Source organism: Pundamilia nyererei, unplaced genomic scaffold (genome assembly GCF_000239375.1).
Source record: "Pundamilia nyererei isolate P.nyererei 1_Seehausen unplaced genomic scaffold, PunNye1.0 scaffold00006, whole genome shotgun sequence".
Taxonomy (NCBI): Eukaryota; Metazoa; Chordata; class Actinopteri; order Cichliformes; family Cichlidae; genus Pundamilia; species Pundamilia nyererei.
Window position 1 is genome coordinate 5262959 of NW_005187407.1, and position 16237 is coordinate 5279195.

A 16237-nucleotide genomic window follows, 5' to 3' on the forward strand; every position below is an offset into this window, starting at 1 on the left:
AAAATAAGTAATCAGTAAAGTAACAGGATTACTTTTTTGGGGAAGTAATCAGTAATTAGTTACTGATTACTTTTTTCAAGTAACTTGACCAACACTGGTTGCTAATGTGTCTTTTTACACTAGCGACAGCTATGAACACTGATGATGGTGAAATATGACTGTGATGTATTCATAGACTTCCTCTGTGTGACTCCACATGTTTAAAAAAGGTGCAGAAAAGCTGAATGAGGGTCGGAGTTCAGAAGCATTGTCTGATCTACAGGCGGCTTCTGCCCTGCCAGCTACCAGGGCTCTAGTGGCATATACACACCTTCTTTCAGGCTCCTGCCTCGCTCATATGGTATACACATGCACTGTAATCATATAAACAAAAGAGCAGCCTTTAAGCAGTTGTCTTAAGTTAATGTTTGTCTTTCCGATTGTCTCTAGAACCGCCCACAGATGGCACTGCAGTGTTACAAGAAGGCACTCGAGACAGACTCCCGTTGTGTGTGTGCTCTGTACCGAAGCATGCTCATCTATAGACAGCTGGGAAACACACAGGCTGAGATACAGGCTCTTCGCCTACTGCACTCAGTGAGTGATGCACATACACTCTCCACATAAAGGCCATACATGCAGACGAGAGAAAGGATGCCGGTAATCCCTGCATGTACATATATTTTTAAGTTAGAAGCCTCACAGATGAAGATAAAGAAGTTTATTTTGATCACTGACATATTTTCAGTTAAATCCAGGCCTGCATCAAACATCAGACCTATCTTTTCCCACAGACTTTGATGTTGCCCCCTGCTACAGAGCCCGTTCTGGGAGGTATCCAACCCCTCTCTCCGTCCTTACTCCTCAGTAGCCAATCACTAAGCAGGCTGCTTTCAGTCCCGTCTGCCCTAAGTGTCCTTTACAGCCTTGCCCTCAAATGTGTGCTCAGTGGCAGGTAAGAAGAGCAGCAGGGATGCTAGCTGACCTCTACTCCAAAACAGAAAATGCCAATAGAGAGGAGGACAAAAGTATACTTGTATTAACAGTGGAGTGTTGCTGATGTTTCTGCAGGGTTACTGAGGGTGTTGAACATTATCTGGATCTGCTGGCTGCTCTTCACTCAGAGGATCAACATGCAGTTAGAGTGAAAATAATAACAAACAAAATCACAATTCAATTCTCCTTAATGGGTTCAATGACATGTATTTGTTTGCCTCAGGTTGATGCTGAGGTTTCTGTCCTACCCAGGATGCCGGAGCTTTACCTGGAGGCTGGCACTGCCTTGCTCTTTACCCGGCGTCCTGCAGATTGTATGGCGTTCTGCAATGAAGTCATCAGCACGACACTGGAGCTGGTACCAGAGAAAGTGGTGTTGGAAGAGCCAGAGGAAGGAATTGGAGGAGACGCGAGGGGTCTGAGTGTGGAGGGTGAAGATAAAGTGGCGATGCTCCTCTGGGCTGCAGCTGCCTACCTCGTCCAGGGTCACTGCCACGCTCACTTGAAGGACTGGAAACAAGCTGTGACTCATTACACGAGGTGTGAGAGATGAAAGTAATTTTACTTGTTTCAGCGTAATTCAGTTATTAAAACAAAACAAAACACTGCATTCTGTATTACAGGTGCATCAACCTGCTGGTGAAGGTGCACTTAAAAAACAGAGGTGAATACCTTAATGAGTTTATAAATACTTGGGAGACTTTTGCCTTTTTTTCTGTCTTTCTGTTATTTTCTGTATTTTATGGTCGATTACAGATTTCCAACCACAGATCCCTGCTGCAGATGTGAATGTTAAGCATGGGAAAGATCTCTGCACCCTGCAAAGAATGAAGGGGCTTTCACTAGCATGGAGGGGTATCAGCTTCACCCAGATGGACCAGCTGAGAGAGGCGCTGAGGGACCTCCAGCTCAGCCTGCAGGCCTTCCCAGGTATACACGCCACAGCTGTAACTTAATCCTGTGAATAGCAGAAGTTGAAGCTATTTCTGACATTTGATATATCAGCAGTACTCTGTCATTGTAGCTAGCTGGTCATACAAAGAGAAAATAATATAAGTCATAGACTCCTAATCTTATACATCAGTGTATTTAATACTTTTTTTCTTATATGTAACATTTATCACATTGTTCTTCACTATTGGCCCACACTCAGTGACAAATAGGGGACACAAGACAGGTTGTATTGCTCATCATTGTTTTATTTACCATAAAGAAAACTAATAAACATGAGGTATGAGGAGTCAGAAGTATCAGTCATTACATGGATACACGGATGAGCATTACATGTATGTGCTGATGTTGGCATCGGTGTGAAAGAGGAAACAAAAACAAAATCTGGAGGTGTCATTCCTAGGAGCTCAGGCCTGCTTAAACCATGTGGAATATGCTACACATGTGTAAACCAGTTATCCCAATGACCCTCTCCACTACTGTCCTCTGCAGGAGGAAACCCTGCAGAGACAAAAAGGGGAGGGGCCATAACACTGTAGACCACAGGATTGTATTGAGTGTGGATTTGATTTACATGGTATTGTGCTATAACACGTTGTTGTGCTGTATGTGTTGTCTCAGATTATACAGGAGCTGGGCTGTGGTGCGGTGAGGTGCTATGGAGGCTTGGCAGGAAGCACGAGGCAGCAGCTTGCTGGGAAAAGACCTGGAGCCTCACGACTCAGACCTCAGTGGAGTAAGGCTTTCATTCTTGTATTGTTAAATGCCGTCGCTACATTTGAAGGTTATAATGTTAACTGCTGTACGTCATACTGTAGAAGATATTTGATCCTATGGTGACTGGAACTCCGGGACACAGTTGGGGAGCATGATAAGGTCAAGGTTAGAGGTCAAGTTTTCTGAATATCTTGTGAACACAACAGCTCGAAAAAGATGTCACCTAGATTTTTTGTTTTTTTTCTTAAAACTAGGTCATTGACGTTTTTATCCAGGAAGGATGTCATACTGGCCTCTCATACTGATATCTTAGCTGCATCTACTGACAGGCACTCACACCTTGGAATTTGGCAAGTTTTATACAATTCATGCATTTTTTATTTTTATTTTGCAGGTTTCTCAATACCACAGTATAATATGTAGCTATACCAGTGCCACTGTTTCAGTCTTTTGATAAAGTCACATTCAAAGCTTTTCCTCAATTTGCATTCAGTGAATTTTCATAATGTTAATAACCCTTCTGCTGTCAGATTGCTGTAACCACATAGATTTCCAGGCTAGGGCACAACTCGATAGCAGAATCATTTCAACATTAATTTCAATAGATGTGGACATCTTTTAACTCCTATTCACAGCAATATTTATAAAGCATTAGATGTGCTTTATATATCCCATAAGTTGGGAAATTCCTGAGTTACAACAGCCTTCAGTATTTCAAGAAAATCTGAATAATGCATTAAGGTAGAAATGATAAAGTTAAATAAAGATAAAGAGGAAAAAAAGGAACTCGGTAGGTAAAAATATAACTCGAAAGAAATTTAAATAGTACAAATGTAAAATGCTTATTATAACAATAATAACAATACAACATCACACAATTGCACCACACAATAATAAAATGGCTCAAAATCAATAAAATAAAATGAACCAGTAATGGTGTAAATGTAGTAAGTACATCAAATGTCAGACAGTGTAAAATATGGTGGACGGTTAGATCAGCTAGTCAGATGTATTGTGATCTGGAGATATTGGATGAGCTTTAAAGATTTCCTTTATCTGTGTTTATGGCGAGGACCTAAATTAGCCTGTTTGGAGAAGGTTTTCAGCTGCATGTCCTGTAAATTCTGCAGGGGTGGTCAGGATTATCCGTGGTGGATCACAGTTTGTTCAATAACCTTCTCTACAGCACAGTTTCAGATGTGTCCAAAATACTGCTGTGCCGTTTTTTTGTTGCTAGTATACACAAAAAATGTTACCAGGTAATATAAGGTCAAATGTGTATTAAAGAGTTAGCCTTAACATTGCCCATCGCTAGTCCTCTGTGGTTCAGTCAATTTCTCTCGCTATGTGCAAATGTTTTCCGGCTGTTTGTATATTCCTTCCACTCTCATGAAAGCAATTTCTCTCAAATGCCTTGAGGAGATTTCTTCAACTTAGACACAAACGTTTAGTTAGGGTCAAGGATGAGCTAAATAAATCAGGAATTTGTGCTGTAGCTACACGGTGCAGTTTCTCAATAAATTGCACAGGGATTGACACTCCTTCAGGTGTTGGTCTGTAGCTTATTGCTAAAAAAAGTTGGAGACAAATAAAGTGGCTTAGAAAGCTTAAAGATGAATTAAAATTAAGTGATTACATCTTATGGCTTAATAGAGCATGAATGAAACAGCAACTTCATTGTTGTTGGTTGACAGTCAGTCACAAGGTGACAATTTGTTTGTTCTCGCTCTTGTTGTTTTTTTGTTGGAAATTGCATGTAAATAAGAACAAGCACTCAAAAGGGATTTGAGATAATTTCTAATTACACACACAAAGTGGAGTTTGATTTAGCTGGATTGCCAAGCAGGAGTTTAACATACTTGGCCCGACCAGGATGTTATTCCAGTGGTTATCAGAGGTCAGCACTGTCACCTCACAAAATACAAGCTGACAGTTTGCAGGCTCTCTCTCTGGGTATTCTGGCTTCCTCCCACAGACACACATGTTATGTTAATTTGTGATGAAACTACGTGGAAGGTTGTCTGACCTGACCAGGGTCTTCCCTGCCTCTTTCCCTAGGATTGATAGTTTAATCACTTCTCTATATGCAGATACATTAGCTATGCAATGATGACTCTAATCTTTGTCTGTGTTGCAGAAAACTGCCTTTGTACCTACAGGATCCTCAGTCTGGCCCTTTGTTGGACTCTGTGGAGTTGCGCCTTAGAATACAGGAACTTGGCCTTACCTAATCAGACTGGAGACAAAAGAAGAATTTCTTGTGACTTAATGAGCTGGATCGATTTTGCTATGGGTTTCATTTCACACGCCATACAAACATGGACCTACAGGGACAATAAAATAAAGCTTACTGTAAGCATTTGAAACTAAGGATGGGCACAGTGTATGTGTATTGTATGCATGAAATGATGGAAGATTAGGGCATGCATTGTTTGGAGTTGCTGAACTGCCTTTAAGAAAGAAAAGTCTGGTGAGGTGATCTAGCCAATAAAGTTCTCTCTACATCAGCAAACCTTTAATATGCTGTACATGCACTGTCAGCTGAATTTTCAAAAACGGTTAAGCAAAAAAAACTACGAGCTACACTGCAGTTCCCCCTCCACACACCATACAGGGAAAAGTATCTGTCATGCCAGTTCCTCCAGTATAATACTCAGCTTAGTTACCATACCACACTCTAGCTGACAACGGTTCCATCAGCATCTCCATTAAGATAAACTGGACATTGATCATTACATGATGGACTGCCTTGATAAATGATGTATACCATATATCAGACTGTGTGATGGCTGGTGTTAAAAAAGTTTGGAATGAGGTGTTGTGGATGGGTTAGCCGACAATCCATTAAGGGAACATAATTTACTTAGGATGTCTTTGATCAAATTTCAAGCTACAAAAATGTATTGCTATCTAACATCTTGTCTCTTTTTTTTTAAATTGAATAAATGAAGTATATCCTGTTGTTTTTCTTGGAAAAAATGCATTATTTACCTTGAAAGTGTGTGTATACATGTGTTATCTGTCTTCCATAAATTTAATCTTACACATTTGCTGTTACCAACAGAAAGAGTCAATTTCATATTTTGGTGATTATTCTATATCAACGCGGTGAAAGTTAATTGGGTGGCTGAATTCAGTCGAAGGACCAATAAGAAGAAAAACCTTCGTCCAAAAGACTCGGTAACAACAAACTCCAATTTTTTGATTGGTTGATGGGTTTGACAGACAACCGCTAGCCAATCAGAATGAAGGATGCATCCAGTTCATGGTATAAGTGTAAAGAAAGCACGGAAACCGCTGCTCTTTCGCGTGAAATCACAGAGAAGGTTGAGCAGAGAACCGGTTAAGCTTCTTAAACATTTAGCTAGAATTTATTTATTAATTGTAATCCAGGTTGGACGACCATGGCTTCGGGAGGGGAGTGAGTATAATTATCATAGTGTATTCAGACAATGTTTATTTCGAAAAAAAGACCAACCAACAAATCCCTTTTAATTACCTAATGTAAGTTAAAATACGTTAGTTTATTAAAGTTAGCTGGAATGCTAATACATTGCTAACAGGGTAGCTAATGGGGTCAGTCACTTCATCCTCCGCACTTTTGTCCGTTGGTTAACGTAACAGTGTAGTTCTCACAATTGAACAATTCCCTATGATTGTTGACATTTGTCTAACTGTTGTCATTCAGGCCGTTGTCGTTGACCGGTTAACGGTGCTGAGCGTTAGCCAGCTGTGTGACAAAGCGCAGTCATCGCTGTCGTGTTTGAATGCTAACGTTAGCTTAGCAGCACTGGCAAGGCCACAGCCATCCACCATCACACATCATACCGACACAGTGGCCTACCCACCGGTGAATGGCCCGTTTTTAGATTGGTTATCAGATTTTCATTACAGCGAATATAAATGAGCTCAGTAAATGGCATAAACCCATGTTACCTGTTAAAGGCTTTAGTAAAGAAAACGCTAGGCAGCTAAATGGCTATCTTTAAAGCTATAGCTGCACAGTACAAACAAGCTAGCAGGCTAACGGTGTTGGACACTCATTTCAAATGCCTCTCAGTTTAGTTGGATTCTATTTGCCGTTAGCTGAACAGTAATGAAATAATACATGTAAGCAATATGTACCCCACGATTACGTTGGTAGCTAACGTCTGAAAACTCACGCTACATTTGTGGCATGAGTGCTTAGGGAGGACCTAGCTAACAAAGTTTTTCTAATTCTTTTGCTGTGTCATCTGGGCTCGCTTACTCGCCAGTGTGTTAGCGCAAAAGCTACGGTTAGCTAACAACATGAAAGAGAAACCATATAAACTGTCCCGGACTTTTACAGAATCATATTGGTGATATTATACCCATATGTTTTATTTTAATATTTTGAATGTACGAATGATGGCGTGAATTATCCGTATGTAGCACTGAATCACAATCGGCGAGTTGTGTAAACGACCTGTTTGCACTGAATACCTCAAAGTTGGTCATAAGTGCTTAATTACAAGAGTTAATGTAGAAACATGGGCATGGAATATCAAACGGGGGTTTCTGCCACATCCTGTAAATTACATTTATAATACTTATTTCTGTGGGTCATTATAAAAGTCTACAAACAATACACTGACGTACACAACTTAAGCATTTGCAGTAACAACACAAGGTACCAAAATTTTATTGTACAAGAACTCCCATTTGAGTACTAGACATGCCAGTGTGGTTTTTACAGTGTTGCACAAGCAACTTTTGAAGGAGTTCACATTATTGACTCCATTATTAAAGTTTCTTTCAAAACAGAGTAGAAAAAAGTGCTTTGCATTTCCCCAAAGACAAAGCCAGAAACTGTTACAAGTTTCACAGTGTGCACAGTAAGTTTTGAGCCAGTTTCGTCAACTTTATTAATGATGTTACTACACTTAAAATTGACTTGTTCTATGACATGGTAATGATAACATTTGACTGTTTTTATTTACTAGTTTTCCTTTTCTATTTATTGTAATGTATATAATATGCGTGGGCTTGAAAAAAAAAATTGCCAGGCAGAGCGTCGTTAACATTTCAATTGATTATCTCTGAAAAAAATCTAGATTTTGAGATGGTAACCTCAAATTTTGACTTGGTCAGCACTTTTTTTCCTTCAGTGGTGGAAACTACACATGAGACCTTAAAGGTACTGAAATATTGTGTTTGACCTTTTTATTTTGCGTTCCTCATAGATCCAAAAATGATGATCTTGCAACTGCAATTCTGAAACAGAAGAACAGACCCAACAGACTGATTGTTGATGAATCCATCAATGAAGACAACAGCGTGGTCTCCCTCTCTCAGGTAAATAGTTGGAATGGTTTATGGCTTTATTAACAAGTTCAAGACTTTGATTTGTCATGAAAGGTAGTAACACTGATATTCACAAAATAATGGTTTAATGTGTTTAAAGACCAAAATGGATGAGCTGCAGCTCTTCCGTGGAGACACAGTGCTGATGAAAGGAAAGAAGAGGCGCGAGACTGTGTGTATTGTGCTGTCTGATGACACCTGTTCTGATGAAAAAGTTCGCATGAACAGGGTGGTCCGCAACAATCTGAGGGTCCGCCTGGGTGACGTCATCAGGTATGTAAAAGCACACAACTTTATAAAAAAAATTTAACAACTTTTGAAAAATTTGTGTTTTTAAGGCTATTATCTCCCTCAGCATTCAGCCATGTCCTGATGTGAAGTACGGAAAGAGGATTCATGTTCTTCCAATAGATGACACAGTAGAAGGAATTACTGGCAACCTGTTTGAGGTCTACCTGAAGCCATATTTCTTGGAGGCTTACAGGCCAATCCGCAAAGGTGAGTACCAGTTTCTTTTGTCAGACCAGAGGTTTTATTTGCATATTTTATCTCTTTCAGGGTACACCAGCTTACCACTCTATTGAAACTGTATGTTTTCAACTTTTACCTTGTCAAGGTGACATTTTCCTGGTCAGAGGAGGAATGCGTGCTGTGGAGTTCAAGGTGGTAGAGACTGACCCATCCCCTTACTGCATCGTTGCTCCTGATACTGTCATTCACTGTGAGGGAGAGCCAATTCGGAGAGAGGTAGGTAGCAGCAACTCTGTGTGGTTTAACTTGTACCGAAAAGAAATGGAAAAAATCAACTGCACAAAAATGTGAACAGCTTGTGTTTGAACATGCAGGATGAGGAAGAGTCCCTGAATGAAGTGGGCTACGATGACATTGGAGGAGTAAGGAAGCAGTTGGCTCAGATCAAAGAGATGGTGGAACTGCCACTCAGGCACCCAGCCCTGTTTAAGGCCATAGGAGTCAAGGTGAGACTGCTGGGGCTATTTCTTTCTTTAATTTTTTTTAATTAACTTAAAAAAAATGTAAATTGAAAATCCGGTTTAGCTTTCTTCTAGAATTGTAAAGTAAGAATTTTAACTGTATTTTTGAAAAGAATGAGGCCAATTTTCCCACTCAGCTAAACAATTTATACAGCCTAGAGATCCTAATCTGTTCCAGTAAAAGTATACCTGTGCAGGAATGACCTGTGGAAAATACCTACTGGTAATGACACGGACTTTTAGAGTATTCTTCATCTGTGTGTATGTGTGTTGTTGTTTTTTTTTTTTTCCGGTTGGTTGGTTTAATTTTTGGTCCTTTTTTTGGGCTGCTGTGCTATGCTTATCATATCTAGTATGCATTTCTAGTATTTCATCAAAGTATAGTAAGAGTGCTTTCTATATTTTGTTTGAGTTTCAGTTTGTTTCATGTAATGGTTGACGAGAGGTTCAAAGTTCAAAGAGATTCAGTCTGCCGCCTTTATATCAGTCATAAAATACTTTCAATTTAAGAAAAAAAAAATCTTGTCTTAAATTTGATTTCATTCCTCACCCCCCTTATTTACAGCCACCGCGTGGAATTCTGCTTTACGGACCCCCTGGAACTGGAAAAACTTTGATTGCCAGAGCTGTGGCCAATGAAACGGGAGCTTTCTTCTTTCTGATTAATGGTGTGAACGTTAATTTATTTCTTCTATACCTACATAATCCTAGTTAGGACTGTTTGATGCTGGAGTGGATTTAGATAGGGTTTGCTGTTTTTGTTTTTTAATGTCTGTGATTGATTTAAATGAGTATTTATGAGAGTCCTATCAGTAGCTGATACTATGGGTGGGGTTGCTTTTCAAACTGTTTGCCCGTGTCTTAGGCCCTGAGATCATGAGTAAGCTGGCTGGAGAAAGTGAGAGTAATCTGAGAAAGGCCTTTGAGGAAGCTGAAAAGAATGCTCCTGCCATCATCTTTATCGATGAGCTTGATGCAATCGCTCCAAAGAGAGAAAAGGTAAGCAAGAACATGGAACTGAATAGGTGGCTAAATACACACACACACACACACACACACACACACACACACACACACACACACACACACAGTCAGTTTTATTATGTGACTCTTGTGAAATAAATGCAAAAGTTTATAGACCTTGGAAATGAAAACAAAATGTTTAGCAATTATTTATGTATTTATTGAAGTTTATTTTTTACTGTGTTAAAAATCTAGCAGCTGCGACCTGAACCAAAACTCTGTCGTATTGATGACTACCTGATTAGGTACTCTAATTCAGTCAGCACTCTAATTTCTACATGGGATTTAAAATGTCCTGTGTTTTTTTTTTTTTTTTTTTTTTTTTTTTTTTTTTTTTTTAAATAGACTCATGGAGAGGTGGAGAGGCGCATTGTTTCTCAGCTTCTGACTCTTATGGATGGCCTGAAACAGAGAGCTCATGTCATTGTCATGGCTGCCACCAACAGACCCAACAGCATTGATCCGGCTCTCAGGAGATTTGGTAAACTGTATTTAAAGCATGTCTTTAATTTACTTTATGGGCCAAAACCTAAAGAAACATCCACTTTGTGTGTGTCTGTTTGTCATAAAATGTTAAGTCAGCAACACACCAGCAATTTAATTTATAACATCTCACCATTTCACTACAAATTTGTGTGAAGAGTAATTTTAAACAATATTTAGGCTTAAATTTAAGACTTTAATCATTTATTTATGTATTTATTTTTGCATAATATTCAGCAGTGTCAGAATATGTTCGTTACAGCTTCTCTTCAGGCAAATTAAAATATAATTTTTCAAGTTAAATCATTACTTCAACAGATTCGTGCACATGAAGTTGTTAAGATTTTTAGATAACATGAAGAGTACTGTTTGAATGCCTCCTAAAACCTTGTCGTTGCAGTTTTAAAACTGCTGGTGTGTTGATTTTGTGGGGTCTGCAGTTTAATTGTGGGTCACTTTCTCACAACTCTGCACTTCAGTTTGTCAAAGCTGTCAGAAACATCCTAACAAAGGCTTTTCAAAGAGTTAGACATGGATGTTTTCTGAACATTCAAATATGAATGCTGTTAAATGGAATGATTTATGCTGGTCTTCATACTAAAATACTTCTGTAACATCAGCAGATAGTGTTGTACTTCTCTGTTAGCGAGGCGCTAAACATGGAGTGTAAATGTTTTATTTATTTATTTATGTTTAACAATGTTCAGTGAACTATGATGGGGGGGATGCATCAGCTGCAATATGTGCTCAACAGGAAGTTAAGATGGGTTGTTACTGTGCAAACACATCAGTCATGAATTCCCACACCATGTTTCCACATTCCTGAAACATGGTGTATGCACCAATGCAAAAAAACAATTTTTCTTGTTTGTATTTAAATAAACAGCTAGTTTTACTTTTGAGTTTACTCTTGGACTTTAATAATCTTATTCATGTTACGGTTTCTCATTAAAACTAATACTTGGGTTTAATCTTTGTCACTTTCAGGGCGTTTTGACAGGGAAGTTGACATTGGTATCCCTGATGCTACTGGAAGGTTGGAGATTCTCCAGATTCACACCAAGAACATGAAGCTGGCTGATGATGTTGACTTGGAACAGGTTTGTACACATAACTCCTTTCTTGTAATTGGTGTGGTTTAAAGATACAACACACGGATTCCTTGAATGATGGGTATAGCCATAATGGTTATTATTGCCTGAGACTAAGAAGTAAAATTGTACTACATGTTTTAATTAATTATATGTAACTATTGTTAATCTGCTGTTATACTATCTAACGAAGAGCTACTTTCACATTACTCAGTTCCCAAGCTAACCTTAGTGACTGTACTTGGCCTGGCATTCAGTGTATTATAATTGTTCCTTGTGACACAGTCATCCATTATCAAGTAGCTGAGTTGCATAAAGCTACAGATGTAGGTCTTTGTCACATGTAAGGCACATTGCTTGGAAACCTAGGGAAGAATTCCTAAGTGTTGAGCTCTCTGTTTCCAATTTTAGGTAGCCAATGAGACTCACGGGCATGTGGGTGCAGATCTGGCAGCTCTGTGCTCTGAGGCTGCTCTGCAGGCCATTAGGAAGAAGATGGACCTGATTGACCTGGAGGATGAGACCATTGATGCTGAAGTCATGAACTCTCTTGCTGTCACCATGGATGACTTCAAGGTAAGCAATCTGATACTCCTTCGTTAACTGGGGTTACTGTTACATACAGGGTTGCTGTCATGGTAGGGACAGTACTATGTATCTGAGTCTGGAGTTGGATTGATGCAAATTTCATTAGGGACTATGCCAGGTTCTGTGTTCAAGAAAGTGCATGTCTGATGTCTTCAGCAGTTCCGGCCTAAGATGGTATTCACATAGCCAGTAGTTGCCTTTTGGCGTCAATACTAACACGATCAACTCTGTTATCCAGTGGGCTCTGAGCCAGAGCAACCCATCAGCCCTGAGAGAGACTGTTGTTGAGGTTCCCAACATTACCTGGGAGGATATTGGTGGTCTGGATGATGTCAAGAGGGAGCTGCAGGAGTTGGTGCAGGTATGAGCCTCATTTAGAAATGTCTGAAACAACTGATACATTGTAAACTGAAGGCTTAGTGTTGTCTCTAACTGTTTCCCCCCTTACTTGTACTTAATTTAGTACCCAGTGGAGCACCCAGACAAGTTCCTCAAGTTTGGCATGACCCCATCCAAGGGTGTGCTATTCTATGGTCCCCCTGGATGTGGTAAGACTCTGTTGGCCAAAGCCATTGCCAACGAGTGCCAGGCAAACTTCATATCTATCAAAGGACCTGAGCTGCTCACCATGTGGTTTGGAGAGTCTGAGGCTAATGTCAGAGAGATCTTCGACAAGGTGAGACTTTGTAGGATGTCTGTCGTTGCATTTGGATGTCAGAGAATTTGAATGTTGTTAAATCAGAGTTGTCACATTTAACAGTTTGGTGCTGGATAGGACAGATTTCTTTGTATATTTGATGTGTGTGCTCATCTTCTACATGTAGGCTCGTCAAGCAGCCCCATGCGTTCTCTTCTTTGATGAGCTGGACTCCATAGCCAAGGCCCGTGGTGGCAACGTGGGAGATGGCGGTGGAGCCGCAGACCGTGTCATCAACCAGATCCTGACTGAGATGGATGGAATGTCAAGCAAGAAAAACGTCTTTATCATTGGAGCCACAAACAGACCAGACATCATCGACCCTGCCATCCTGAGACCTGGCCGTCTGGATCAGCTCATCTACATCCCCCTGCCTGACGAGAAGAGCAGGGTCAGCATTCTGAAGGCCAACCTCCGCAAGAGTCCCATCAGCAAGGTGACAAAGCTGCTACTTACTCACACAACTGACATACCCACTTAACTCTTGTGTTGTTTTTTTTTTTTTTTTCTTGGTGTAGTTACTGTAGCATAAAGTAGCATACAACAGTTGATGTTGAATTCCTGTAAAATGTTGTCATTTTGTTAAAAATTTAAAATTTGCTTCTAATTACTTCAGGATTGTTTATAAGAACAATGATAGATGTTAAGAAATGGTCTTACAAGCAATTTAGAACATTAATAGAAATGTCCCCTTTGAGGTTTCATCAGGAGTGGCATCTGGTGTAAAAACTGCCAAATGAAACCTCAGCAGAGATGCCCAATATGATGGCCCCCTTGTGACAAGGGGAGCAGCCAAAAGTAGCTAACAAAAAATGTGACTTACTAATTGTAACTGAATAGAAGTTAAAATTTGACATTGTCTCCGTTTGATAGGATGTGGACTTGGACTTCTTGGCTAAGATGACCAACGGCTTCTCTGGAGCTGATCTCACAGAGATCTGCCAGCGGGCGTGTAAACTGGCCATCAGGGAGAGCATTGAAAACGAGATCCGCAGAGAGAGGGAGAGGCAGACCAACCCATCAGCTATGGTCAGCACTTGTTTTATCTCCTTGTTCACTTTTTCATATCAGGATGAGCATCTTCAAACTATTGCAATGCTGCTGCCTCTGATCTCTCATGTATAAAATGTTGATTTCATAGGAGGTAGAAGAGGATGATCCTGTACCGGAGATCAGGAAGGACCACTTTGAAGAGGCAATGCGATTTGCTCGCCGCTCCGTCAGTGACAATGACATTCGCAAATACGAGATGTTCGCTCAGACACTGCAGCAGAGCCGTGGCTTTGGCAGCTTCAGGTACTTTCATTTCATACTAAATTTTGAAAGTCATGTAGTTTTAAGTTTTGCAGAAAAGAACCATTAATGTGGATTGCTATTCCTTCTAAGTTCTCATTGATTGTACTGTAATTAGAGCTGGGCGATAGAACAATATGTATTGCGAAATAACTTTTTCTCGATAGAAAAATGAAACTAGAGATTGTCGAAAGGAAAGGCCAGAGAAATTCCGTAGTGTGGAGGTATTTCGGCTATTTGAAGTCTGACCAAAAAACAGAGTAACACGCACTGTAAATTGCGCCAAAAGCATGTTCCCACAAAGTCTGGAAATACAACAAACCTTTTTTATCAACTGAAGCAGTGTCACCCACTAGAGCACGCTCAATCTTTGACTGAAAGCGCTAATTCGTCATCGAAAACAACCAGGGGAATCCCTGCGAAGCAGCAACAGTCAATTAAGTCGGCTTTCTCCAGCGTCTTACCATATGACAAAAAAGCTGAGAGACATAGCAACATAACGAATGCCACAGCTTACTGTCTTGCTAAAGACATGCTACCAATAAACACGGTCGAAAATGAAGGATTCAAGCAGCTAATTAAGGTAATGGATCCTTGTTACCAACTCCGTTGACATAAACATTTATCTCAGACAGCGCTTCCAAAGCAATATTATATAAGTTAGTCAATTTTGTCTCTTCTTCTGTAAAATAAACTAAGATTTATTTTTAGAATTAATATTTTGTTTCTAAGTGACAATTTAGTAGTCTGTTTTGTTTGTTCTATTTTGAAACTTAAATGCTTTAGTGGCTCATATCATGATATGAAAAAATCTTATATCGCCCAGCTCTAACTGTAATATGACTATTTTGAATAGAGTAGATTCTTTAATACACTCAAAAGCTGAAACCAGCTGTGTATTTAAAGGATATCTGGAGAAGTTTCCTCTGAATGTAAGAATAAAGAATAAATAAAAATGTTTCCTTTCAGGTTTCCCTCCAGTGCTGCAGGCGGCAGTGGTCCAAGCCATGGCTCTGGTGGAACTGGCACCGGTCCAGTGTTCAATGAAGATAATGATGATGACCTGTATGGATAAACATACACTGCCCCACAGTGGTCAGTACTGGGATCACACCTGTACAAATCTCACCAGATTCCACATTTTTAGGACTTTGTGCTTCTTTCATGTGTTCCTTTTTTTTCTTTTGTATGGTTTGTTTTTTTTCCCCTCTTTTTTTCTTTTTTCTTTTTTTTCCCCCCTTGGAGAAAGCATGTAGCTGCTTGGTTTGCCCTGGCTTTGATGTGGGTGGGGTAAGGGGATGTTGGAATTGGAAGGTGGAAAAACTGACTGTGGATTTCTTTTTCCTGGGGTGGGGGGTGATGTTTGAGTGGCCTCATTCTCAGTATATCACAACCAACATGAATGACTATAGTGATGGAATTCTATGCTAGAAAGAAAAGAGAAAAAAAAACACAAACATATTGCTAATGACTTCCTTTTTTTGTTTTGTTTTTTTAAATAAACAGTAGCATATAATGTATTACAAATTTGTCAAGGTTATGTTGTTGGAAAATAAAATCTCACGAAACAGAACTGTTGTCAGTTTCTATTAAGCTTTTTTATTGCTTGTATATTAGGCATTACAAAATTAAATTAAACAGATACTTGATTCATCAGAGTGAGGTTAAATCATCTGCATTTATGGTACCTGGTATTATTTGCCATTTATCTGCCTGTTTGACAGAGATGTAAATCTTGCAGAAAGACGGCATGTAACAAAGTTTTTGTTTGGTTCCCCCCCCTACTTCTTCTACCAGACACTAAAACTCTTTACAGGGCAGTTTGTAGTTGATGAGATCTGTCTGTTCTCTGCTGCCAGCAGAGTGAAAGTATAAAGACGTGATCAGTAGTGCTGTCACTGGGCTAAGATACTGTTCAGTTTCTGTCCACACAGTGTCACTGTAACTGTGAGAGAAACACTGCTGCTTGGATTTTTTTTTTCTTTTTTTTTTCTTTTTTTTCTTCCCCCATACTGAAAATGTAACGGGGGTGAAAATTGATCAAAATTACTGAACTAAAATTGCTATGAAATTAGTCATAGTGACAACTCTTCTTAAAAAGT

General features: G+C 39.6%; 2 protein-coding genes across 4 annotated transcripts in view; both read left to right on the plus strand.

Annotated features, from left to right (window-relative positions):
* The window catches only part of fancg (FA complementation group G), a 9189-nt gene extending 3809 nt beyond the window's left edge, over nt 1-5380 (plus strand). For 2 of the 3 annotated variants that reach the window (XM_005722253.1, XM_005722254.1), the window contains exons 6-14: nt 210-340; nt 430-576; nt 774-934; nt 1051-1117; nt 1199-1515; nt 1599-1639; nt 1732-1905; nt 2548-2662; nt 4781-5380. In XM_005722253.1, the coding sequence (XP_005722310.1) occupies nt 210-340; nt 430-576; nt 774-934; nt 1051-1117; nt 1199-1515; nt 1599-1639; nt 1732-1905; nt 2548-2662; nt 4781-4874 (1247 nt within the window). In that variant the 3' untranslated portion in view covers nt 4875-5380. Of the gene's footprint in view, nt 1-209; nt 341-429; nt 577-773; nt 935-1050; nt 1118-1198; nt 1516-1598; nt 1640-1731; nt 1906-2547; nt 2663-2744; nt 2809-2897; nt 2988-4780 lie in introns of those variants that run through there. The other variant, XM_005722255.1, reaches the window with a different exon arrangement.
* A 526-nt stretch (nt 5381-5906) lies between these two features.
* On the plus strand, nt 5907-15708 carry vcp (valosin containing protein). Its single transcript, XM_005722256.1, has 17 exons — nt 5907-6064; nt 7848-7959; nt 8069-8241; nt 8324-8466; nt 8585-8715; nt 8814-8945; nt 9526-9628; nt 9826-9959; nt 10329-10464; nt 11454-11566; nt 11969-12133; nt 12384-12506; nt 12609-12821; nt 12970-13278; nt 13716-13871; nt 13984-14138; nt 15105-15708. Exons 1-17 carry the CDS (start codon nt 6048-6050, stop codon nt 15208-15210), a joined length of 2421 nt encoding a protein of 806 aa, XP_005722313.1. The 5' UTR covers nt 5907-6047; the 3' UTR covers nt 15211-15708.
* Nucleotides 15709-16237: the final 529 nt, after the last annotated feature.

Coding starts and splice junctions, on each gene's coding strand:
- vcp (XM_005722256.1), top strand. Junction 12,822..12,969: donor TCAGAGAGATCTTCGACAAG/GTGAGACTTTGT, acceptor TTCTACATGTAG/GCTCGTCAAGCAGCCCCATG. Junction 13,872..13,983: donor AGACCAACCCATCAGCTATG/GTCAGCACTTGT, acceptor TTGATTTCATAG/GAGGTAGAAGAGGATGATCC.